Source organism: Theropithecus gelada, chromosome 10, assembly GCF_003255815.1.
Source record: "Theropithecus gelada isolate Dixy chromosome 10, Tgel_1.0, whole genome shotgun sequence".
NCBI lineage: Eukaryota > Metazoa > Chordata > Mammalia > Primates > Cercopithecidae > Theropithecus > Theropithecus gelada.
In genome coordinates, this window is record NC_037678.1 from 6,671,177 (window position 1) to 6,695,736 (window position 24,560).

General features: G+C 55.0%; 1 protein-coding gene across 2 annotated transcripts; it reads left to right on the forward strand.

Moving 5' to 3' along the window:
* The first annotated feature begins 10,758 nt into the window (after positions 1–10,758).
* On the forward strand, positions 10,759–23,782 carry PNPLA5 (patatin like phospholipase domain containing 5). 2 transcript variants are annotated; one of them, XM_025399925.1, is made up of 9 exons: positions 10,759–11,084; positions 11,480–11,712; positions 12,790–12,855; positions 13,115–13,324; positions 14,949–15,009; positions 16,122–16,307; positions 18,254–18,386; positions 21,135–21,251; positions 21,909–23,110. In XM_025399925.1, the coding sequence occupies exons 1-9, from the start codon at positions 10,892–10,894 to the stop codon at positions 21,997–21,999; spliced, it is 1,290 nt and encodes a 429-aa protein (XP_025255710.1). In that variant the 5' UTR covers positions 10,759–10,891; the 3' UTR covers positions 22,000–23,110. The 2 variants fall into 2 exon arrangements, with proteins under 2 accessions (XP_025255710.1, XP_025255711.1); XM_025399926.1 differs by lacking the exons at positions 11,480–11,712; positions 12,790–12,855 and having other exon boundaries at positions 10,892–11,088; positions 13,138–13,324; positions 21,909–23,782.
* Positions 23,783–24,560: the final 778 nt, after the last annotated feature.

Below are 24,560 nucleotides of genomic sequence, written 5' to 3' on the forward strand. Positions count from 1 at the left end.
TGAGCTGAGATCCGGCCACTGCACTCCAGCCTGGGCTACAGAGCGAGACTCCGTCTCAAAAAAAAAAAAAAAAAGACAGAAAGTTACTTCATCTCACGGTGCCTCTATTTCCCAATCTGTAAAGCAGGGCTGACGGCATTGGTTTGCTGCAAGGACTGAAGAAATTAACCCGGGTAAAGTGCTTCCAGGGGTTCCTGGGACATTACGCACTCAATCTGCATCAGCCATCATCTCTCCAGCCCGGCCCCCTCCTCCTTATCACTCCCCCACACAGGGTCCTGCTTCCTTGAACAGCCAATCTGCTCTAACATCTTTGCTTCTGCTGCTTCTGCTGCCTGGCAGAGGCCCTAGCCCCAGATTTCCTATTTGTCATTTAGGTCCCAGCTTCAAACACACCACCTCTAAGAAGGCTTCCTCACCGTGAAATACAGAGTAGCTCCCTCTCCATGACTCCTCTGCTACAGATTTTCTCACCAGCTGACCCATCTCTTGCCGACTTTTATTTAATTCTCTTCCTTTCATTTCATTTTGCTCGGTTTCCCATGAGAGCAGTGGTCAGTCTGGATCTCAGTTGCATTCCCAGAACCCCGAATGGCCCTGAGCAGCTCTCCCCAGGCCGCGTAAGTCCTCAGTTCGCCAAAAGGCCAACTCCCAGCTTCACACCCATCAGTGGGCTGGCAACAGCTTCCCAGGGCTGTGGGAAGCTGCCCTCAACCCCGATCACAAGGAGAGCCTCTGACCTGAGGCAGTGGTTGCTCCCGGCTTTGTGGCCTGGCTGGCCGGTGTCCTGGCATTTAGGGCACCATGGGCTGGAGGAACGGCTGTCAGACTTGGCAGCATCCTGGAACTGGCTGCCTGCAGTCCTGGACTGGTCAGAGGAGGAGACTGGCAGAAGTTCAAAGAGGTCAGGAGACATTTGGACTTGAATGTGGGGAAAGGGGTTTGGGTGCCCAGGTCCTGGAGTGAGTGGGGTGGGAGCCGTGACTCAGACCGAGTGCTGTGCAAAGTTCTGTGGCATCAGCTCCTGCGAGGGTGCAGGGCTGGATCAATACCAACCTGTCAAGGTGAGCTGTGTCAGGCCCTGGGACTTTGCTGCCTCTGTCTACAATGTCACAGACGCCTCGTCTAGTCCGTAGCTTGCTCTAGGGCTGGCCCAGCCACCTGGCCCTATGCCCTAGGGCAGCAGGGAAAACCTGCATGGTGGACAGGGCACAGGGGAGATGAGGTCCTACCACTCCTGGGGATGGAGGCAGTGAGAGGAGGAAGAGGAACTGGGAGTCTCCATGTTACCTCAGCTGAGCAGTTTCCCTGCACCTCAGTTACCCCACCTGTTAGCTGGTGGCTGATCTGGGACCTCCTGGGCACACCTGGGCCCACCCTTCACTCCTTGTCCTTATCTCATGAAGTTGATGGCAGTGCCCAGCTCCAGCATCCAGGGCTTTTGGTGCTCGCCCACGCCTGTGGCTGTTCTGCGCCCGCCCCCAGCACTGCACTTACCACCTGGCCTCTGCAGTACCGTCCACCCCACAGCTCCTGCCTTGCCCATCTCTGCTGGAACCCACTTAAAAAATTATTTTTGATATTAAACAAACTTATTTTAAAATGTTAATATCAGGACCAGGCACGGTGGCTCACACCTGTAATCCCAGCACTTTGGAAGGCCAAGGCAGGCTGATCACCTGAGGTCAGGAGTTCAAGACCAGCCTGGCCAACATGGCGAAACACTGTCTCTACTAAAAATACAAAAATTAGCTAGGCGTGGTGGCACATGCCTGTAGTCCCAGCTACTTGGGAGGCTAAGGCAGAAGAATCTCTTGAATCCAGGTGGCAGAGGTTGCAGTGAGCTGAGATTGTGCCACTGCCCTCCAGCCTGGGTGACAGAGCAAGACTCTGTCCCCCGCTGACCTTGCCAAAAAAAAAAATTAGCCAGGCGTGGTGGTGCGAGCCTGTAACCCCAGCTACACTGGAGGCTGAGACAAGAGAATGACTTGAATCTGGGAGGTGGAGGTTGCAGTGAGCCAAGATCACGACACTGCACTCCAGCCTGGGTGACAGAGTGAGACTCCATCTCAAAAAAAAAAAAAAAAAAAAAAATTAAAATTAACATTAAAAATAAATAAATAAATAGATAAAAATGCTAATATCAGGAAATCTTGGCAAAGGGTAGCCATGAACTCTGCACTATTCTCACAACTTTTCTGAAAATGGGAGATTATATCAAAATGAAAAGCACCCGGGCAGGTGCTCTACCTGGGAAGAAAATGGCTTGGGTAGAAGGTCTCTCAAAAAAGAAAAGGTGGAGTCCAGGAGTTCAGGAGGCAGAGGAGAGGCTTGGAGAGAACGAACTAGAGCCACGTGGCTGGTGAGAGGCAGGGTCTCGCTCTCTTGCCCAGGCTGGAGTCCCAGGAGTGGCCCTTCCCCACCTAGCTGTGGCCCCTCATCCTTGTGCCTCTGCTGTCCGGGGAACAGGCCACGATGCACATGACCCCTAGTGCCTCCTGGAGGCCACCATGCAAACATCAGCCCTCAGTCCCTATCACCAAACCATGGATGCCTGGTCACCCTTCCCTGCTTGGTGGTACCAAGCACCTGCCTTCCCAGACCTGCCCTCAGAAAACCCTGGGTTAGTGGAGGTTGGGTAGTGCCCTGGGCCTCAGTCAGGAGCCAGCGCTGCCCTATGTCCCTCCCCCAACAGGGGCCATTTCCACCTCCACACCCTCCCCTCACTCTCCAGGGTTGCAGGGCAAACACGTGGGTACCCATTGTCTGACTGGGCAGAGCAGCAGGCCCTGAGGCCCCTGGTTGATTTTGTGCACCAGTCAAACCGGCGATCAGCACCTGTTTCCCAGACTGGAGGAGGGAGCTTTTCTAGGGCTGGGACTGAATCCACTTACCTAAAATTCCCCAGACTTTAGCCAGGCTCCACATCGTGACAAGAATTTAAAAAGATTAAGTGGTAATTAGCACGTACCAGGGACCCTGCTCAGTGTCTTATAGACACCAGTCATCCTTTTCAATCCCAAAGATTGATGAGGGCCGTCCTGCCACGTCTCCACTTGCAGAGGGGAAACTGAGGCGTGTGACACCCAGAGGTCTGTGAGTGATCAGCGAGCGTGGCCAGGCCCCAAACATGACGTGCTCGGACCGCTGTTCTACTGAGTGGAATAATGGGGGGCTGAGGCAGGTGCTCTACCTGGGGAGAAAACGTCGGGGCAGAGCGACTCACGGAAAGGAAAAGGTGGAGTCCAGGAGGCAGGGGAGGGGGCTTGGAGGGGACAAGCTAGAACCATGTGACTGGTGGGGAGGGGCTTTTTTGTTGTTGTTGTTGTTTCCAAGATAGGGTCTTGCTTTGTTGCCCAGGTAGGAGTGCAGGATTGCAATCACGGCTCACTGCAGCCTCGAACTCCTGGGACCAGGCAATCCTCCCACCTCAGCCTTTCAAGCAGCTGGGACCACAGGTGTGCACCTGGTTAATTTTTACTTTTGTAGAGATGGGGTCTCACTTTATTGCCCAGACTGGTCTGGAACTCCTATTCTTGAGAATTTTCCCTATATTCATAAGGAATATTGGTTTTTAACTTTCTTTTTTTCTAATGTCTTTGTTTTTGGTATTAGAGTAATACTGGCCTCATACGATGTGTTGGGAAATGTTCCTTCTTCCTCTATTTTTCATAAGAGTTTGTGAAGGATTCATTGAATTTTTCTTTCTTTTTCTTTTTTTGGGGGGTGGTACAGTCTCACTCTGTCACCCGGGCTGAAAAGCAGTGGTGAGATCTCAGCTCACTGCGACCTCTGCTTCCTGGTTCAGGTGATTCTCCTGCCTCAGCCTCCTGAGTAGCTGGGATTACAGGTGCGCAACACCATGCCTGGCTAATTTTTGTATTTTTAGTAGAGATGAGGTTTTGCCATGTTGGCTGGCTGGTCTTGAACTCCTGACCTCAGGTGATCCGCCCACCTCGGCCTCCCAAAGGGAAGGGAGTATAGACATGAGCCACCATGCCCAGCCCAAGGCTTATTTTTTAAGCTTTAAAAAATTGTTATGACATTTACCTGGTCAAGTACATGGATTGTGAATGAAATCACTTTCACATGGGGAAGATTTTTTGCGGGTGAACAACCATGTAATCAGATCAACCTACAAGCATTTCCAGCATCCAGGAAGCCCCCAGGCCCCTCCCAGTCACCTCTCCCTGTAGCAGGGAGTTTGGGAGACCGAGAATGTCAGTGCAGGGCCCTAGGATGGACCCACCTGCTGCCCCCTATTGCCCTGAAGAACCTGCAAGGGGCCTTGAGTGCTCCACAGAGGCAAACCCCACTTCCTTTTGGAGACACTTCTGTGCAAGGCTGGCTTCAGCGTGGCCCAGTACGTTTGGTTATGTTTGCTTTGGATTTAGGGAGGTGTCATAGAATTAGCATTGTTTCCACGAATGAGAAGCCCAGAGGCCTGGACAATATGACAAAGGACCAGGTGGACCAGGTGCATCTTCCTTGACACCAGCTCGCCCACAACTGTCCTGTGGATGGCCAGGTCAGGCAGACACAGAGAGGGTAGGAGACTTGCTGAGGGTCACACAGCCAGCAAGCCTGAACTCCTGACATCTTCCCTTGTAGGCTCCTGCCCTTTCTGCTACCTGCCAAGCCACCCCAGAGGTGAGCCCGCCTTGGTCTGGCTGGTGGTTCTGGGGCAGCTGCCCTGAGAAGATGCTGCTGCTGGGGAAGGCCGGGCTTCCAGACTCTTTCTGCTAGACTTGCCACCAGCCCCATCATTCTGGTGATGCCACCATCCAGGATCGTTTTCCCATTTGATGTTGACCAGTCATCTGCCCTGAGCTCTGTGCTGCCTGCTGTCTCCGGGGGGCCTCAGACACCCCACGCCAAAATGCAAGACCCAATTCCTGAAGTACCAAGTACACAGAAACCCAGCCTGGCTCCAGGCCTTATGCTTCCTCCCGCAGCCCTGCACCACCACCTGCCCTCACTGCCATGCCTGCTCCCTCCTGCTGGCTGGCTTCTCACGCCTCCCTACTCCTCCCTGCCTGGTGCCTTTGCTCAGACTCTTCCCTCTGTGCCCATACCCCTTTCTCCCCGTGGTGAACCCTTGATCGACCTCCAAGGCCCTGCTCAAATGCTACTTTTTCTCCAAAACCTCCGGAACACGTCCCCGCTGAACTCCCAGCCCCTGAACTCCTCCCTCCCTGAACTCACACTGGTGGTCCACTGCTCCAGGGAGCCTCAGCCTGCCTCCGGCACAGTCACGTCAATGGGTGAAGTGTTCCCAGCTGTGCCTGCTGTGACCTGGTTCCCTCCTGGAGCAGAGTCAGCCATGGTTTCTAATTGCCCCATGCAGCTGGGGCTGGGTCCTGCCCACAATGGAGATAGCCTGGGGTGCCTGCCCCCAGGTAGGTGAGTCTGTGCAGGCCCACGATCTCTGAGGCAAGGATGCTGCCCTGGGTGTGGGATCAGCAAAGCCCGGTACCACCCACCTCTGTGGGAAGGGAGGCTGGGCTGGCCTGTCCCACGGGTGCCTTCTGCACCCAGTGCCTACAGGCAGGCTGTCCTTCACTCCCGGGTCAAGGAAGGGGTGGGTGTGAAGCTAAGAGAAGCAGATCTCCCACCTCTTCCTCCGAAAATGACCCACCCAGGCCGTGGGCTGAGCATTCAGTCCACAAACATTGTGCTACACTTCTTCCAGGCACAGATGGAGGACCTGGCCCTCAAGAAGCTCACATGAGAAAGCATTGATATATGCCATGTGATTAAAACAGTAACACAGGGACGGGCACAGTGGCTCATGCCGGTAATCCCAGCACTTTGGGAGGCAGAGGTGGGCAGATCACCTGAGGCCAGGAGTTCGAGACCAGCCTGAGCAACATGGTGAAACCCTGTCTCTACCAAAAATACAAAAATTAACCAGGCGTGGTGGTGTGTGCATGTAGTCCCAGCTACTTGGGAGACTGAGGCAGGATAATTGCTTGAACCTGGGAGGTGGTGGTTGCAGTGAGCCGAGATTGTGCCACTGCACTCCAGCCTGGGTGACAGAGTGAGACTCTGTCTCAAAAATAAATAAATAAATAACATAGTGGTTGCCATTGATTGTGTGCCACTTGATTATAACAATCACAGTAGTAGCCATTGTTTGTGTGCTTATCCAGTGCCGGGCGCTATTCCAAACACGTTACTTGCATTAGCTCTAATCCTTACCGGTCTTATGGAGTAAGTAGTGTTATTATCCCCATTTGACGGATGAGAAAACTGAGGCAAAGATCAGTTAAATTATCCAGGGTCACCAGCCAAGACATGCTGGAGCCAGAATTGGATCCCAGACAACCCTAATCACTACAAACCCAAGTGCTTGGGGCTCCATGGTTTTTAAAACTTTCCAATTGATTGGCCAGGGGAGCGGGGAGGAGGTGGGATGTTCGAGCAGAGGCTGTAGTGGTAGGTGAGGCTTGGAGAGCGGGTGAGCCAGGGCAAGGCGCAGTGATGCTGGCTGGAGCATGGGGATGGTTGCTACAGGTGAGGGAACAATCCAGGTGGGAGCTTCCATGGCAAGGCTGAGGGTATGTAGTCATGGGGCAGAGACATGGGGAGACACGTTGGGGCCTGCAGGAAGGCTTAGGAGCAGCCTCATCCAGGGAGAGAGGTGGAGAGAAGACTTGAGTGACAGCGTGGGGTCAGGACGAGGACGTGCCCAACCTCGGTGGCTTCCCTTTTCCTGGGTCCGAGGTTGCCCCCGTGCCCAGATCTGCCTGCAGCGTATTCAGTGGGAACTGAGTGGGCACCTGCCTGCATGGGACCAGTCACCCGGCAGGGCACAGAGATAGACACTGTCTATCACACTTGTGTCGTCCAGGGCTTTCCCAGGGCTCTATGCTGCCTCTGGTCTGGAATCCCCCTCCTCCGCAGACTCCATGCTAATCCCATGGGTCCCCTAGAGAATCCTGGGCATGCCTGGCACATTCCCACCTCTATGCCTTGGCTTTCAAATACCCTCCTCCAATCTCTGCCTCCTCAATTCCTCCCTTCAAGGCCCTGCCTAAACTCCTCCTCCAGGCCACTTTCCCTGACCTGCCTCCAGTGATCCCCCTCCTCAGAATTCCTGCAGCCTGGGTGCCCTTTCAGGGATGAGGGCAGTGAGGGAAGGTCTGGGGTCCCACTCAGGGAGGCATAATGTAGGGAAAAGGCTGGCTCCAGGGCCAGCCTGGGCTTCCCCCAGAGACTGGCAGGTCCCTGAATGGCAGCTCAGTGTCACAGCCCACAAGGCTCCAGCGGAATGTCCCTCCCTCCAAGGGAGGGACCCGCTTGTCCCTCAAACTCCATTTGTCAAGAATAAGTCCACTCTGGCTGTCTCACGGGCAAAGCCTCTGAGCCGGCGGTCCCAGCCTTTTGATCAACATTCCACAGGAAATTTTTCTCCTTGGCTAATGGGGTGGGTCTTGGGTGTGCTCCAATTCCAGTGCCTACCTCCCATGGAGACGAATCAGCAGGCAGGCACCCCTCCACCTCCAAAGACTCACAGCCTGCCTGCTTCCTCTGGTGTTAATCTGGACAATTTACTCCTTTCACAAACCCTATGGTGCACCAGGCTCCGTACTGGGCACCGGATATGCAGAGGAGAGTCTGCGTTCTAGGTCAATAGAATGCTTTGTGCACACGGGGTAAATTTTTTTTTTCTAGTACTTGTGACCGATCAGTTGCTTACCATTTCCCAAGTGTTCCTGAATTCACAGCAGCTCTTAGTCAGTCAGGAGTTTCTCAGTCAATGGATGTCAACATGACTACTGTCAAATGGCACCCCTGGGGCATTCTCGAAATGGTTGGTATGGGCTGACGTAGTTCAATTTCCCTGACTTACAGGTGGGGGAAACCAGAACCCAGACCAAGGTAGTGACTTGCCCCAGGTCTCCTGGCAGAGTCCAGGATCCACGTACTCTGGAGTCTGGGGTCCAGGGTGGAGATTAAATCCTGGTGCGTTAGAAGCCAGGTGCAGCCACCAGGATACAGAGAGGAGCTATGGGTCAGTAGGGAGCAGGTTTGCCTGCTACCAAGGTCTAGGCTATGCCAACCACCTCTTCTTTCTCCTCCTCTTTCTCTCCTTCCTCTTTCTTCTCTGAAGGCCTGGGCCATGTGACTTGTTGACCTCCTTATGCGTTTAAACCACAGCCTCTCCCCAGAAACAAAGATTTCCAGATAACTGTCCTCCTCTGCTGCTCCCCACCACAATGGTGGTCCTCCTCGCTGATGGCTAAGGCGACCTGGTCTGCTGGGCTCTTAAAGATCCCGGCCCCAGGCCAGGCGCAGTGACTCATGCCTGTAATCCCAGCACTTTGGGAGGCTGAGGCAGGTGGATCACCTGAGGTCAGGAGTTCGAGACCAGCCTGGCCAACATGGTGAAATCCCGTCTCTACTGAAAATACAAAATTAGCCGGACATGGTGGTATGCGCCTGTGGTCCCAGCTACTCAGGAGGCTGAGGCAGGAGAATCGCTTGAACCCGGGAAGCAGAGGTTGCAGTGATCACGCCATTGTACTCCAGCCTGGGCAACAAAGCAAGACTCCATCTCAAAAATAAAAAATAAAAAATAAAGAGATCTGGGTCCCAGCTTCAGCAGGGTCCCTCTTCTCTCCCCTCCTGCTCTGGTTTTTCCTCTGACATCTTGTATCACCATCTATGGATCCTGTTTCAGCATCTCCTTCTTTTCCTATCTGTCAATGTGGGTCAGTCAGATTTTCCCAGGGGTCGGTCCTGCCCTTTCTTTCCCTTTTTCTCTTTCATTTGGATATAATTTCACACTTGCTGAGAAGTTGCAAGAATGGTGCAAAACAAACAAACAACAAACAAACAAATACTCATAATCCCTTTGCCCACATTCTCCAATCATTACCATTTTGCCATATTTGCTTTCTCCCTGTAGATGTACACATATAGATACAAAGATTTTTTTTTCTTAATTATTTGTGACGAGTTTGCAGATATCAGGCCTCTTCGCTCCTCAATGGATCAGTGTATTTCCTAAGAGTGAGGGCTTTTTCTTACATAATCACAGTACTTTTTCTTTTTTTTTTTTTTTTTTTGAGACAGAGTCTCACTGCATGGCTCCGGCTGGTCTTGAGCTCCTGGCCTCAAGTGATCTGCCTGCCTTGGACTCCCAAAGTGCTGGGATTACAAGTGTGAGCCACCATGTCTGGCCGGATGCAGCACTATAATTTAATTCACAGCTCATATTTCAATTTTGCCAATTGTCCCAATAATGTTATTTGTGGCTTGTTCTCTTCACCACCCCTGCCATCCCCAGCTGGGGTTGAATATAGCACGTGTATTCCATTACGTTGTGGTGTCTCTTCAGTCTCCTTTAATCTGCCTTACTTTGTCTTTCATGATCTTAACTTTTTATTTTTTGGAGAGTACAGACAGGCAAGTTACTGGGTAGAATGTCCCCTAATTTACATTTATATTCCCTCATAATTATATTTGGTTATGGATTTTTGTCAAGAATACTACAGAGGTCGTGTTTATTAATTCCATATTGCTGCGGTAACAAATTACCACAAATTTAGTGGCTCAGAACAACACACATTTGTTATCTTACAGTTTGGGAGGTCAGAAGCCCAAAATGGGTTTCATTGGGCTAAAATCAGCGAGTGTCAGCAGAACTGTGTTCCTTCCGGAGGCTCAGGGGGAGAACCCATTTCCTTGCCTTTTAGAGACATTTCGTGTTCCCTGGTATGTGGCCCCTTCTCTGTCTCCAAAGACAGCACAGTAACATCTCTAATCTTTCTCCAAGTCCCAGACCCTCTGACGGTGTGTGGAAGGCCCCACTGTGTTTCCCTCACCCATTCCCCTCGCGGGGGTCGTCTATGACCACCACCCTGGCGATATCACCATCAGCCATCTCTTCTGGGTCACCCTTGTGGGTCTGTTGGAGGGTTTCTTGTGGGTACTTAATTTCGTCTGCTGCCCCGCTTGATTTCCAGAACAACTGTCGAGGTGACAGAGTTGTGGGTGAGTTCTCTCAGAGGCTCTTCCTGGCTGCAGGAGTGCCTTGGCCTCTCCAGCATTCAGAATCCACCCCCTGCCCCAGGCCAGTACACTGGTCCCTACTCACACACTTGGGGGACTGGGTGGCTGCTGCCAGCCAGGATCCCACTGTCTCTGCTGGAGGGCCCACCCTAGGGCTGGACAGTTGCTGGTGACTCTGTGTTTGAGGTTTGGAGGTGCAGGGTTCCATGAGAGCAGAAAGGCCTCTGTAGGTCCTCACATCCAGGTCTCCTCACATTGGGCTGAAAAAATGCTGCCCGGAGAGAGCGAGGAGGCTGGGAAAACCCACATCCATGGAAGCTGGGGCTGGCCCCAAGACCTCCCTTTCCCCCAGGTCCCTCCCTGGAACCAGCACAGCTGCAGACTTAAGCCTGGTTTGACCCCAAAGACCAGATGTCCTGGGTCCGACTCTGCCACTTCCTGGCTGTCACCATCCTGGGCTGCACCTCAGTTGCCTCATTTGCCTAATGAGGACTGGAATAACATCTGCCCAGACTACCAGAGATCAGGCAAGATTTGGTCCCACTCCCCTGCCGTGTCACTCAGAAATCTACGACCCGATGCGGATCCGGGGCGGGCGCCTGGGGGCAGCGCCAGCGCATACACAGCGCGCGGGCACTTCTGGGGCACAACTGGCGCACACCTGGAGTGGGGGCTGATCGCGACCCGGGGACCTCATTGGCTGGGGCTCAGGTGACGCAACCCGGGGGTGGCGCAGGGAGCACCAGCCCCAGCCCGCCTCCCTCCAGAGCCCACATTTGGGCCCAGCCCCGTCTAGGGCTGCATCCCGGCCCCATCCCCGGTCACGGAGTGACCCTTCCTCGGTCGGATCATCCCGCCCGGTCCACCTGCCATGGGCTTCTTAGAGGAGGAGGGCAGCTGGAACCTGTCCTTCGCCGGCGCCGGCTACCTGGGTCTCTACCACGTGGGCGCCACCGAGTGCCTGCGCCAGCGCGCCCCGCGCCTCCTCCAGGGCGCCCGCCGCATCTACGGTTCCTCGTCTGGGGCGCTCAACGCAGTCAGCCTCGTCTGCGGCAAGTCGGTCGGTGAGTCCCGGACTGCGGGGGCGAAAAGGGGCGGGGACACCTTAACGGAAGCGAATTGAGCCCAGAGACGCCGGCGCCTGGCGCTGTGCTCTGCGCCCTCTACCCTTGGCACGGCCCCATTTAATCCCATGAGAAATCCCAGGGCTGGGGACTAGGTGACCCCCATTTGAAGAGGAGGGATCGTGGCTCTGAGCCAGAAACTCAGTTTTCCAGGTCGGCTGGGGCAAAAAGTGAAAAGGGGAACGGATCATTTGAATCTGGGGCCGAGCCCAGAAATTCTGAGCTGGAGTGGGGAGAACCCCTCTCCCATTGCACCTAGGAGGGGGTGTGGGGCTGTGGAGGGGCTCGCAAGACCCCTGGGCGCTGAGGTCTCCCTTTCCCTGCACCCCCTGCAGACTTCTGCTGCTCTCACCTCCTGGGCATGGTTAAGCAGGTGGAGCGGCTGAGCCTAAGCATCCTGCATCCGGCCTACGCGCCCATCGAGCACATCAAGCGGCAGCTGCAGGACACTCTGCCCCCCGACGCCCACGTCCTGGCCTCCCAGCGTCTGGGCATCTCGCTCACCCGCTGGCCCGACGGCCGCAACTTCCTGGCCACTGACTTCGCCACCCGCGATGAGCTCATCCAGGTGGGCTGGGCGGGACCCAAGGCCTGGCTGGTGGGCGGCAGGCGGGCGGGCTCCATCTAGTCCAGAGTGACATCCAGGTACTTCCCCGGCAGACGTTTCTGCAGGGGCGGAAGGAGGGAGGGAGGGCGGACCTGTTTGTAGCTGAGGAAACTGAGGCCCAGAGAGGGTCCGCAGGGTGGGTCTGGAGACCTCCCAGGTTGCTGCACACAGAAGAGTCTGGCTGGGGCCAGTCACTGTTCTAGGCACTGTGGCTGTAACAGGGAGCAAAACAGACAGAAACTCTTGCCTCCCTGGGGCTTCTATGCTCATTGGTCGGGGGGGGGGGGGGGGGGGGGCAGGTGGTATCAATAATGAACTCATCTCCATGTAAGGAGGTCAGGAACAATCTAGTATTGAAATGGAATAGGATGAATAGGATGTCTAAAAAGGAGGCTTCACATAGACCCTGACACTACGGACATTTGCCAAAAGTGTGCACGCTCAAGTGCAGGCACAGTGTGGCAACCAAAAATGTCTCTGACATTGTTAGTGTCCTGTGGGGGAGAAAGTCACTCCTAGTTGAGAACCACCAACCTAGAGCTTGCAAACTTTTGAATATAGGGCTTTGTCTCATGGAAGCCTTGGAAGCTTCCCAGCTCTGTCTGGGAGGTGCAGAGCGCATCCTGGCTCTGACCAGATGGAGATGCAGGTGACAGTTTTGTCCCACAGATTGATAACAGTGAGGGCAGCTAATGTGTACTGAGCACCAACTATGTGCCAGGTCCCATCCCAACTGCTACACAGGCAAGGATTCTGGGCCACTCTTTGGGGTCCCCATCTAGCTTCCTCAGGAGCTCGCACCTGACCTCCTTCCCTGCACACCCACAGAAAGAGGAAGTGGGTGTCGAGACAGAGGTGCTCCAATCCCTGCTTCCCTTGGAGAGCTTGGCTGGGAGGTGACACCTCAGCTCCCTCATCTGGACGTGGGACTGATGACGCCTCCTTTGCAGGCTGTTGGGATTAGAAACCGTGCACAGGGGAGGTTCTGAAGGCAAGGAGCATGCACAGTTGTGTTCCCGCTGACTCTCCTCTTCCTAGGCCTTGGTCTGCACCTTATACTTCCCTTTCTACTGCGGGCTGATCCCCCCCGAGTTCAGAGGGGAGGTGAGTGCACTTTGGAACCCTGCTCTGTGCTCTGGGCAGCCTGGGGTGCACACTGTGGAGAGGTGTTCGGGTGGAGGAAACCAGCGCTCCCTGAGCACTTACTGTGTGCCAGGCCCTCCCCCTGCTCCTAGGGGGCGTTCAGCCTCCTGGGCTGGAGTGGCCCTGTGACTCAGGGACAGCTGGAGGGTCACCGGCTGCAGCCAGTGTGGGAGGCCCTCTGAGAGGGCAGCACTACCCACCTGCCCCCCACAAATTGCAGCGCTACATCGATGGGGCTCTGAGCAACAACTTGCCCTTTGCGGACTGCCCCTCCACCATCACGGTGTCCCCCTTCCATGGGACAGTGGACATCTGCCCCCAGAGCACCTCCCCCAACCTGCATGAGCTGAATGCCTTCAACGCCAGCTTCCAAATCTCCACCAAGAACTTCTTCCTGGGGTTCATAAGCCTCATACCCCCCAGCCTCGAGGTAGGTCTGGCCCCGTGATGGTGTTAGAGGCTTGGCCATGGTCAAGGGTCCCGTGAGTCAGACTTTGTGTGCTCCTAACCCACACTGCCCCCTGAGCCTCAAGGCAGTTACAACGTATGTCCCCAGTCTCAAAGCCAAACACCTGAATCCTAATGGGATTCAGTCGTGTCTTTACTGTTCTTTCCGCACTGAGCGATGAGTGATGAGTGAGGACTGGCCCCAGGTCAATGGGACACACTCGCGCCAACTCTGCTGAGCTGGCCTTTGAGCAGGGCCTTTGCCTGTGCTCCTCTGGGCCAGGGTCTGTAGGCAGGTGCCGTTATCATTTCCATTTCTCAGGGGAGGATACTATGGCTGAGAGAGGTTAAGCAACTTGTTCAAAGTCACACAGCCTGGAAGCAGCAAAATCAGGATTCGACCTTCAGTTGGCTCAGGCCCATGCTCTTGACCACTGTCCTTGACTGTGGCCAGATTGACCAACCACTGTGGAGGCAAGGCACAAATGCAAAGAAAAAAACAAAGGAAGGGATTTTTACCCTTTGGTATTCCTGGAAAATAGATAATTTGACAGCTATTGAAATACACTCCTCCTGGCCGGGCGCGGTGTCTCAACGCCTATAATCCCAGCACTTTGGGAGGCCGAGGCTGGCAGATCACTTAAGGTCAAGAGCTTGAGACCAGCCTGGCCAACATGGTGAAACTCCATCTCTACTAAAAATATAAAAATTAGCTGGGCGTGGTGGCACATGCCTGTAATTCCAGCTACTCAGGAAGCTGAAGCAGGACAATTGCTTGAACCTGGGAGGTGGAGGTTGCAGTGAGCCGAGATCGTGCCATTACACTATAGCCTGGGTGACAGAGTGAGACTCCATCTCAAAAACAAAAAAAGAAAGAAAGAAAGAAACACACACACACACATACACACACACTCCTCTGCCCCAACCACATCCTGGCTCTTCCCTGTCCCTTCTACCTCTCAGGTTTGTGTAGTGCTTTCTAAGTCACGAGACAAGGTCATGTTCATTTACTCTGGTATTCCCCACACCCCTGGGTGGGCAGGAAACCCCAGCTGCATTTTCTAGATAAGGAAGCTGAGGCACTCAGAGAGTTAGCACTGCCATGCTAAAGTCTCACAGCAAGGATGTGAGGAGGACAGCACCCTTTGCCACCAGTGGGGCTTTAATCAGACAGGTAGGTGGGGCTCCTGGTTCCTCAGCCCACCTCAGTCTTGTCCTGGAAGTGAACATCAAAGGAGCAAAGGGAACCCCCATCCACTGCCCTACAAGAAGCCAAAGTCCCAGCCATCCCAGGCGTTGTTATCCCATTTTCCAGAGGCAGAAACTGAGGCAAGAGAGGGGAAAGACTGGGGCAAGAGCAGCCAGGGTGTCTCAGAGGGGAGATGCAATGGGCCTGCAGGGACAGAACTAGATCTATCTGCAGGCTTCTGGCCCCTCCTGCCCAGTGCTGGTCCACAGGGGTCCCTGAGCCCAGCTGAATGGTCACTTGGGGAGAATAGGCTGGGCTGGGACTATCTCCAGTTAAAGATAAGTCCCTGGCCTGTGACATCTGCTCAAGGGGCAGGTCCAGGCCTTGCCCATCCCACCCTTGCCCTGTGTGTTGGCAGGTGGTGGCCGACAACTGCAGACAAGGCTACCTGGATGCCCTGAGGTTCCTGGAGAGACGTGGTAGGTGGCAGTCCCACAGTGGCTGGGGATCGTGTCCCACATGGTGCCAGGTGGAGCCTGCCTCTTGGGCCTTTGAGCTGCTAGGGACCTGGGCTCACTCACTCTTGTCCTCAGCATCTGCTCTGTGCTGAACCTGAGCTGAGTACTGGGGACTCAGAGAAGAATCACATACAAGTTCCACTGTTGAGCAGCCCGCAGCCTGCTGCAGGGGAACAGACCCAGAGAGAGACAACCCAGGGAGATGGGGGCAGGGATGGTGGGATGATCAAGGCTGTGGGAGTCCAGAGGAGGCACTGGACTCAGTCTGGGGGTTGAGGGTAGGTAAGGAGGGCTTCCTGGAGGCAGTGACAGATAAGCTGGTTTTGACTAGTTCATTATGAAGACACCGGCAAAGATGAAGATTCCAGCAAAAGAAGAGGGCATTCTAGGCAGAGGGAAAAACAAGAGAGAAGGGACAGAGGCAGGCACCTTGAGGGCACATAACTCAATCTGGCAGGAGGTGTGTGTGTGTGTGTGTGTGTGTGTGTGTGTGTTCATGGGGCAGTGGGTGTGCCAGAGAGGTCTGGGCTGGAGAGTCTGAACATCATCCACAGGACAGTGCTCTTCAAACTAGTGGAGTAGACATTCAGATGCAGGCTGCCTGGCTCCCGAACTCATGTGCTCAAGTCCTACGTTGCAACCAAAAACACACAATCAGGAAGCATTTGCTGAGCGCTTTATATGTGCCCAGATGTGAGCTTAAGCTTTATGTATTTATCTTGTTTAATTCTCAGGCAATCATATAAGGCAGGTCTTACTTTTCCTTTTTTACAGAGAAGAAAACTGAGGCAAAAGGCATTGGGTCACATAGCTTGCAGGTGGTGGAGCCAGAATTGGAACTCTGGATTGTGTCTTTGGGGTCTGGGCTCTGATGAGCCACTTGAAAGTGGGCAGGGAGTAGGGCAGAGCAGGGCCAGGGGAAGGCAGAAGGGAGTCATCTGGAATAAGCCATGCATCCATCCCCCAGCACAGTGGATCCCCAGAACGGGGTTGGGCACTGAGGGATGCGGGCAGCATGGGGCGCCTTGGGGAGGCTCAGATGCCTGACTTATCCTCTCCCTTCCCTGATCCAGGACTCACCAAGGAGCCGGTGCTATGGACACTGGTGTCTAAGGAACCCCCAGCCCCGGCTGATGGAAACTGGGATGCTGGCTGTGACCAATGCCCGAAGAGCGGCCTGTCTCTCAACTGGCAAGTGCCCCACGTGCAAGTCAAGGACATACCCAACTTTGAGCAGCTCTCGCCAGAGCTGGAGGCTGGTAGGGACTCTTCCTGCATTTGCTTACCTACCAAGGCCCTGCACTCAGGGGACCAGGTTCAGGGACCCTGCCTTGAAGGCACTCGTCGCCTGGAAGAGGACAGGACTCATTTACTGAGCACCTACTAAATGCCAAGTGTGGTACTATGGGCTTTTTACATGTGGCATCATTCATTCCTTCCCACAACCCTGGGCCTAAGCATTATTCATACCCACTTCACTGATGAGGAAACCAAACCTCTGAGAAAGGAAGGGACTCATCAAGGGCTCAGAGCCTGCAGCTAGGGGATTTGAACCCAAGCCTGTGCCTGCAAAAGCCAGGTCTTTGCCCACTGCCCCGGAAAGGGCAGGAGTGTCAACAGACATAGGAGAGGCACACACAGAGGGTTCTGGATTCCCCAGATGGAAATGAACTCATTTCATCCTTCCAACAACCATCTGAGGATAGTACAGAATTGTCCTCATTGTAAAGACGAGGAAACCATAGCACAGAGAAGTTAAGCGACTTGCCCAAAGTCACACAGTAGCAAATGGCAGAACCAGGGGTTCTACTCAGAACCACTTAGTCTGCACTCCTGCTCTGTGACTAAATGTCACAACTGCAACAACAGGAAAGTAGAGGGTCCTACAGGCACATGTAATGATGGCGGGGGGTGAGTTTGAGCAGCATCTGAGTGAAACTGAAAAGGAGATGTTGGCCAGGCCAAGAGGCAAAAGAGCATCGGGGAGAGGGCCTGGCACACGCAAAGGTCCTGGGGTTGGTGAGGGAGAGCCAGGAGGTCCCTGTGGCTGCAGCATGAGGGGCAGGCAGCAGAGGTGAGCTTGGGAGGCTGGCAGGGTGGGCAGGTGTCCTCGAAAGCTGTGGGAGAAGGGAGTGAGGTGGACGGGAGGGGGTGGTGGACCCAAACAGGCTGAAGGGGTGGGAGGTCGGGAGGAGAGTGATGGTGGTTGAGGCCAGATCAGGGAGAGTGGGGTGGCAAGGGGACGAGGAGGGGGCCCCTTTTCATGCCGGGAGACCACACCAGGATATGCAGAAAAGGACGTGGACCTGTGCCCAGCCCCTGAGGTCCAAGCTTGGGATTCTGGAACCCGGCAGTGTCCCTGCAGCCACACGGGGGCACCAGAGAGCTGCCTTGGGTGGAGCACCAACTCCTGGGTGCTGCGCCCTCCCCAGCTCGGCAGGGAATTGTGAATCTCATCGCTAATCCTCACCTGCCTGCCCAGGGAGGAACGTCCTGCCGGGACCCCCGGTTTACAGAGACGGAAGCTAGGACTCGTCCTAGGACACTCGGCAGGTGGATGTGGAGCAGGGTGTCTGGCCTGTGCTACCTGTGAATCTTCAAATGCCCCGTCTCCAGAGGGCAGCGGCCAGAGTGGACATGGTGGCCAGAGCTGTGGCCTGGGCTATGTCTGGAAGCTGGGGTTTGGGCTCTGGCTCCGTTCCAGCCCAGATGCTGTGGTCCCTTCCACTCTGGTCAGGTCAGTGAATAGAGGACCCAAGAAACGGTTGCTGCGGTCACAGCTGTGGCTGTGGTTATTAATAACACTGTCGTGTTACTGTTATTGAGAGAGTGTGGTGAGAGCATCTGTCCCAGCCTGGCAGGCCACAGACTTTCCAGAGGGGCAGGAGAGGTAGAAAGAGCTCAGGAGCCTGAGAGTCCTCAAGTCCATCCTGGCCCTGCCACTTCCTGTTGATGGTCCTTAGGCAAGTCACTTCTCCACTCTGAACCTCAGTCTCTTCATCTATGAGAGGGCATACACCACTTGTCTCATGCCAATGAAAGTGCATAGCTACCTGCTGGCCCGTGGTGGGGGGTGGCTCCGTGTTGTTTCTTCATCTGCAGAAGGTGGAGGGGGTGCAGTCTCTTACTGTGTGAGATGGGGGCGCTCAGGCTGCCGGTCCACAGACTCCAGGTGGGCAGGGCCATGCCGGGGCTTCTCTTGCAGCACTGAAGAAAGCATGTACGAGGGACCCCAGCCCGTGGGCCCGCTTCTGGCGCTCGGGGCCTGGACAGGTGCTGACGTACATGTTGCTACCCTGCACGCTGCCCTTTGAGTACGTCTACTTCCGCAGCAGAAGGTAAGGCTCAGCCAGGGGGCCTGGGAAGGGCCTGGCTTGTGGTGGAGACTGGTGCCCATGGCAGGAGGGGCAGCTGGCACACTGGGTGGGCAGGGCTGGGCGGGGTAGGGGGAGCCCGGCTGCTGTCTCCACACTGTGTGGTGTTGGCTGAATGACTCAGCCTCTGTGATCTCCTCTGCAAAACGAGACTGGTGGGGAAGGGGCATGGTGGGTACGATTGGAAGCTGGAGTCCTCCTGGTCTTCCCCCGGACCCTACACTGTCTCCGTGACCTCTGACCATTGCTCCACCCATCAGAATCTCAGGTTGGCTTTGTGGCTGGGGCTGGGTCTCTTCAGTCTCAGGCTGGTTGTGTGGCTGGGCCCGAGTCTCTTGACCTTTCTGGGCTACAGATTTCTCTTCTCTTCTCTTCTCATTTTTCCTTTCTTTCTTTCTTTCTTTCTTCCTTTCTTCCTTTCTTCCTTTCTTCCTTTCTTCCTTTCTTCCTTTCTTTCTTTCTTTCTTTCTTTTTCTTTCTTTCTTTTTCTTTCTTTCTTTCTTTCTTTCTTTCTTTCTTTCTTTCTTTCTTTTTTTTTTTTTTTTTTGACAGAATCTTACTCTATTGCCCAGGCTGGAGTGCAGTGGCGTGATCTCGGCTCATTGCAACCTCTGCCTCCCGGGTTCAAGCAGTTCTCCTGCCTCAGCCTCCTAAGTAGCTGGGACCACAGGCGCACACTGCCACGCTCGGCTAATTTTTTTGTATTTTAGTAGAGACAGGATTTCACCTTGTTGCGCGGGCTGGTCACGAACTCCTGAGCTCAGGCAATCTGCCCACCTCGGCCTCCCAGAGTGCTGGGATGACAGGCATGAGCCCACCACTACAGGTTCCTTTTCTGTAGAACGAGCCCCTTCCAAGTCAGGCCAGCTGTGGTTAGGCCCTCAGTAACATTCTAACTTGCTGGTTAATGTGTCCCTCTGTGTCAGTTGTTCATTCATTCCACCAGCAGTTGCTGAGGATCTCTCAGGGGCCAAGGCCTGGCTGTAGGCCATGGAAGCAGCCCTGACCCAGACCCAGCTCCTGGCCTGGTGGAGCTCCCGACCTACAAATTATCACACACTCCCCTGTAACTACAGCTCCACCTAGAGGTTCCCTGGGAGAGGCCTACACTAGCTTCCAACTGCACAGCTCAATCTAGGGACTCTCTGGCCAGGGAAGGCTGCCCGGAGGAGATGACTCAGGTTATACTCTGAAGGATGAGTCAGCGTCCACCAGGCAAAGAGGACAAGGAGAATGTTCTAGGCAGATGGAACAGCATGTGCAAAGGTCCAGAGGGGGGAAGTAGAAAGGCCTGTTCGAGGAGCAGGAAGGAAGGCCAGTAAAGCTGGAGCCTCGGCTTTACTGACGTAGAAGACGAGGCAGAGGAGGCTGGTGGGGCAGGTGCACAGAGCTGTGCAGCCGGCTTAGCTAGTCTTTGTCCAGAGAGTAGTGGAAAGGCTGGGAAGGGTTTGAGCAGGGAGGTGGCATGGGGAGATGTGTAGTGTTTAAAATTCTCTCTTCTCCGGAAGAAGGTCTGTGACGGTGAGCCACAGGTGTCTGTCCTGCTCAATGTTGAGTTAATGCATGGGTCAGTCCTGCTGTTTAAATTGCCAGTGGGCCAAAACCAGGAGAGAGCTTTCTACCGACAGATTCTTCTCACGCTGAGCTGTTTACAGAAACCACGAGTTGAAATCCAAAAGTATAAATGTAAAGTCCAACCTTTTCAGTTAAAAACAAATTCATTGTGTGAGCCCCAAAGGGGAGCCTGCCCAGACTACAGAGAAGTTCACTCTTGGTATTTTTCACAATACATATGTTCAACAACGTAGGTTGCATTAATAGAGGCAGGTGGTACAGAACAAGGGAGGTGACAGTCCGGCTTATATCTTGCCATCACACCACCCTCTCTGGACTGCATGCCTAGTTTGAACTCTGGTGTAGGGGCCCCTCCAAGGGTGCTGTGGTGCAGGTTGGGGCCCTGCAGTGGCCAGTGTCTGAGGTGCCTGGCCAGAGCTTTCTCAGACCTGGCCCTATAGGACTGTGGCCCTGCAGACAGACTCATGCTCTCTCCCCTCTGTGCTGGGATAAGATGCAGTTCCGAGGACCCTGAATCTGGGGCTGGCTCCATCATGGAGGCAGTGGGGAACCACGGGGACATCTTGAGCAAAAGGGGGCTCTGTCAGCTGTGTTTTTGGAGGGCCAGCAGCTTCTGAGAGGAGAGTGGACAAAGGGGTTTGGGGTGGGGAGGGCAGGGGCTGGCCTGGAGGGAAGAGAGAGAAATGGATGGAGATAAGGAGGACATTAGGAACTACGGGTGAGGTGACTGTCCTAATTTGACAGGTGAAGAAATGGAGGCCCAGACAGGTTCCCTGACCTGTGCAGGTTACCCAGCTGATGGGCAGGGAAGCTGGGCTGTACCCTCAAGCCAGCCTGACCCCAAAGGCCCACTCTCTCCCTACCTGTGCTTCCCACTTGTTTCCTCGGGAGTCAAGGACCCTAAGGCCTGGCCACCTCTGCCAAGTTCAGAGTCCATTTCGGATCATTCCAACCCTGCAGGTGCCCCTGTGGCTCTGACTGGCTCTGCAACAGTGGTCGACACTGCTGACACTTCTTCCCCCAACCTGGGCAGCCCTCAGGTGCAGGGGCCCCTGGCTCTGGTCTGTGGGGAGGGTGGGCTCGGTGGGGCCACACCCCAGGCTCACCTGGGCAAAGCTGACCTGCCCCTTCCTCCAGGTTGGTGGCGTGGCTGCCCGATGTGCCGGCAGACTTGTGGTGGATGCAGGGCCTGCTGAGGAGCGTGGCCCTCGAGGTTTTCTCCAGGACCAAGGCCCAGCTCCTTGGGCCCATCAGGTGAGGTGGGCAGAGGGCAGGGACGGAGAGGGGTGGCTGTGCTGGGGGGAACGCACCAGCTGCTTCCCTGGACCCTGGGCAGGCTGTCCATGCCACCTGCCTGCCTACCTGCTTACCCGCATCCCTCTGGCCTACTCATGCAGCCGTTGACACATGTGTTGGTCACTGCTGTGCCCCCGACCTGTGCTAGATGCTCTATGACAGTCACCTTGGTCAGTCCACATGACCTGCCGGGGGCAGTCACTGGGCCGCCCATGGGACAGGTGCCTCTTGCAGCTTCACCAGCTCCCTGCCAGTCCTCCTGCCATTGTTCCAGACATCCCCACGTGACCTCGGACGAGGCTGGCCCTGTGTGTGGCCTGGCCTGGTCCCTCTCCTCTGACCGGCCCTCTAGACTTGGGGGGTCTCCTGCGGCCCTCCCCCATGCACTCGACAGCTATCTGTTTAGCAGGACATCAGTGCAGTTCTCTGGGGAGTGGCCATCCCAAGACCTCCCTGACACTTCCAGCTCAGCCACATTGAGGGCCACAGGTCCTCCTTCAGAGCAGGGTCTGGGGGAAGAGTGACCTGGGCTCACCATGGCTGCGCCTGCACCCACATGGTTTTACCTACCCTTCCCAAGCCCCACTTACCCGTGGCTTCTGCTCCCCTCCACAGCCCTCCGGACACTGGCGTCCTGGAAACAAGCCCCCTCCAACCCCAGATAGCTCCTTATATGGAGGAGCTCAGGCCCACCCATCAGGCCTGAGGGGGCTGAGCTGGGCCAGCCCAGTGATTGGTGTCCCTTGATTCCTGCTCTGGCCTTTGTCCTGTGTGCCCACATCTGCCCCAGCAGGAAGAGGCCCTGCCAATCTCCGTGGAGACCCTGCAGCTTGGAGCCAGTTCCCTGGGGCGCAGCCTGTCAGCATGTCCCCGGTCACTGTGTACCCAGGTCACCTGCCCTACAGGAAGGAGCGAAAGGAGGATAGCCACAGAGACATGTCTTATTTCCAGAATTTCCATGGGGGGCTAGGAGGACAGCATTGCTGGGGAGACGGGCTCCTGTTCTGCCGTGGAGCTGCCCACGGAGCACCTGACAGAAGACGGGGAAAGTGCCTGATGCCCACGTCAGAGACCAGAGGAGCCAATCGAGATGATGGGGTGGGGGTGCTCCCCCCCAGACTCTTTCTCAGTCCTGTAGTGGCCCTTGGGGGTGACCCCTGGGATCTACCCCACTGAGGAAACCTTGACTTCTGACTTCCTATCAGGTCCAGAGGGTGGAAGGCCCTGGCAGGAAGTGGGAGGAAGAGGAGAGGGGGGTCCGGGTCTTTTCAGGATCCCAGCTGTGTGTGCTTCTGTTGGGCCCAGTGGCCCTTGCTGCCCCTACAGCCTCATTCCTGCAGGTTTATGACATAGCTGTGCCTCTACCTCAGGCAGAGAGGATGCCAGGGACACCAGGCCTCTGGCCTCTCCACGAGTCACTGCTCTCCCCATTGGCAGAGCGGGACCCATGCTGTGCCCCTGGCCAGGCCCTAAGGAAATGCTCAGTGTCAGTGGAGATGGGGAGGTTGGTGACATGGAGGCGTGAGTGAGAACAGGAAGCAAAGGAATACACGTGGGAACTAAAGAGAAAATGACCAGCCTGGGTAGCATAGTGAGACCCCATTTCTAAAAAAAAATAATACAAACTTAGCTGGGCATGGTGGTGCATGCCTGTAGTCCTGGCTACTTGAGAGGCTGAGGTTGGAGGATCATTTGAGCCCAGGAGGTCAAGGCTGCAGTGAACCATGATCACGCCACTGCACCCCAGCCCAGGAAACAAAGGGAGCCCCTGTCTCTAAATAAATAAATAAATAAATAAAGAGACAATGAGCCACTCATTCATTCTTTCATTCATTTATTCAGCTTATGCTTAGTGAGTTATAGGCCCTGGGGACACAGCCTTGAAGAAACCTTACATTCTGGTGGGAGTGCGGGAGCAGACGCTGAACAGCAAACGGGAAAATGTGAATATGAGATTTTTCCAGGAGCAGTGGGGCCATGAAGAAAACAAAATTGGGTGAGAGTGGGGCAGGGTGGCGGTGAAAGCAACATTGGCCCGGGTGGCCCAGGAAGGCCTTCCTGAGAAGGTGACAGCTGAGCTGAGACTGAGGATGAGAGGATGGGTTTTGCAGGTGGAGGCAACAGCAGGTGCAAAGGCTCTGGGGTGAGACTGAAGGAGGGAAGGGCCTGCAGTGCGTGGGTGTGGAGGGAGTGGGGCAGGCAGGGGCTGGGTCAGGAGGGCACTGTCGGGGCGTGGCGAGGGGTATGGATTTGGGGAGCAAATGTGAGAGAAGGGAGCGAGTGGAGGAAAGGAGGGCTCAGGGCTGTGGTGGAATTGGAAAAGAAGGAGGAAGGGGCAGACGGTGAGCATGCAGGAGGCTGTCCCCTTCCCTCCAGGACCCCCTGGGTCTGAGCAGGCCTCTGCCCCTCTGGTCGTCTCCTGGGTGGGGGCAGGCACGGACGCTGTCCCCGCCTCAGAAAAAGGCTGTCCCACTTGGAGCCAGGTGGTCCATGGCTCGCACAACACTGTCTGCAGAGCTGGGATGCTCTATGCACTGTCTCCACCCTCAGAAGCTGGGTTTGGGATTTCCTCCCCTGGTGGAGAGGGGAGACCTGGCCACCTGGGTCACCAGGTGAAGGATTTAGAGGACTTTAGGAATATTCTTGCTCCCTGCCCTTTGTCCGTTGTCACAGACACAGGCCTCCATGTTCACAGGAACTCAGCCTCCCTTGATTACCCCTCCCTTGTCAGTTCCTTACATAGCGGGGACTTTGACCTGTGCTTTGTCTCCATTGCTTTCCTTTGTGACTTAGACCAGGGAAAGATAGTTGGCCCCTCCCACCTCACTCTCCATCACCCTCTGTTGCCAAGCAGGGTGCGGGGAAATGTTTCTGGCTCAGATGGTTGAATATCTCAATTGCTTACAACATTCTGCTCTGAAAACGTCTCTTTGATCTCTATTATTTGTGGCTCATGCGTCAAAGTTATCTGCTGGCAACTTGACAACGGCAGAGACCATTCACCAGCATCCCTGGCAGGACTTCATTGTTTTTAAGCACGTCCCTGGTTTCTATCTTATTTAACTCTTGGATATTTGCTCATGTGGTGTTAAAATCCAACTGCCTGCGGCTTCCCCATGGATCCCAGCTCTGCACCCTGGATCCACAGACTCTGCTTGCTCTGCCTGCCTGGAGAGAGGGGCTAAAGGGTATTGATCTTCTGAGGCCACTCTTCTCCACAGTGAACAGCTCACACCTTACAAGCACTCCTCAGGGACATCGCCGATC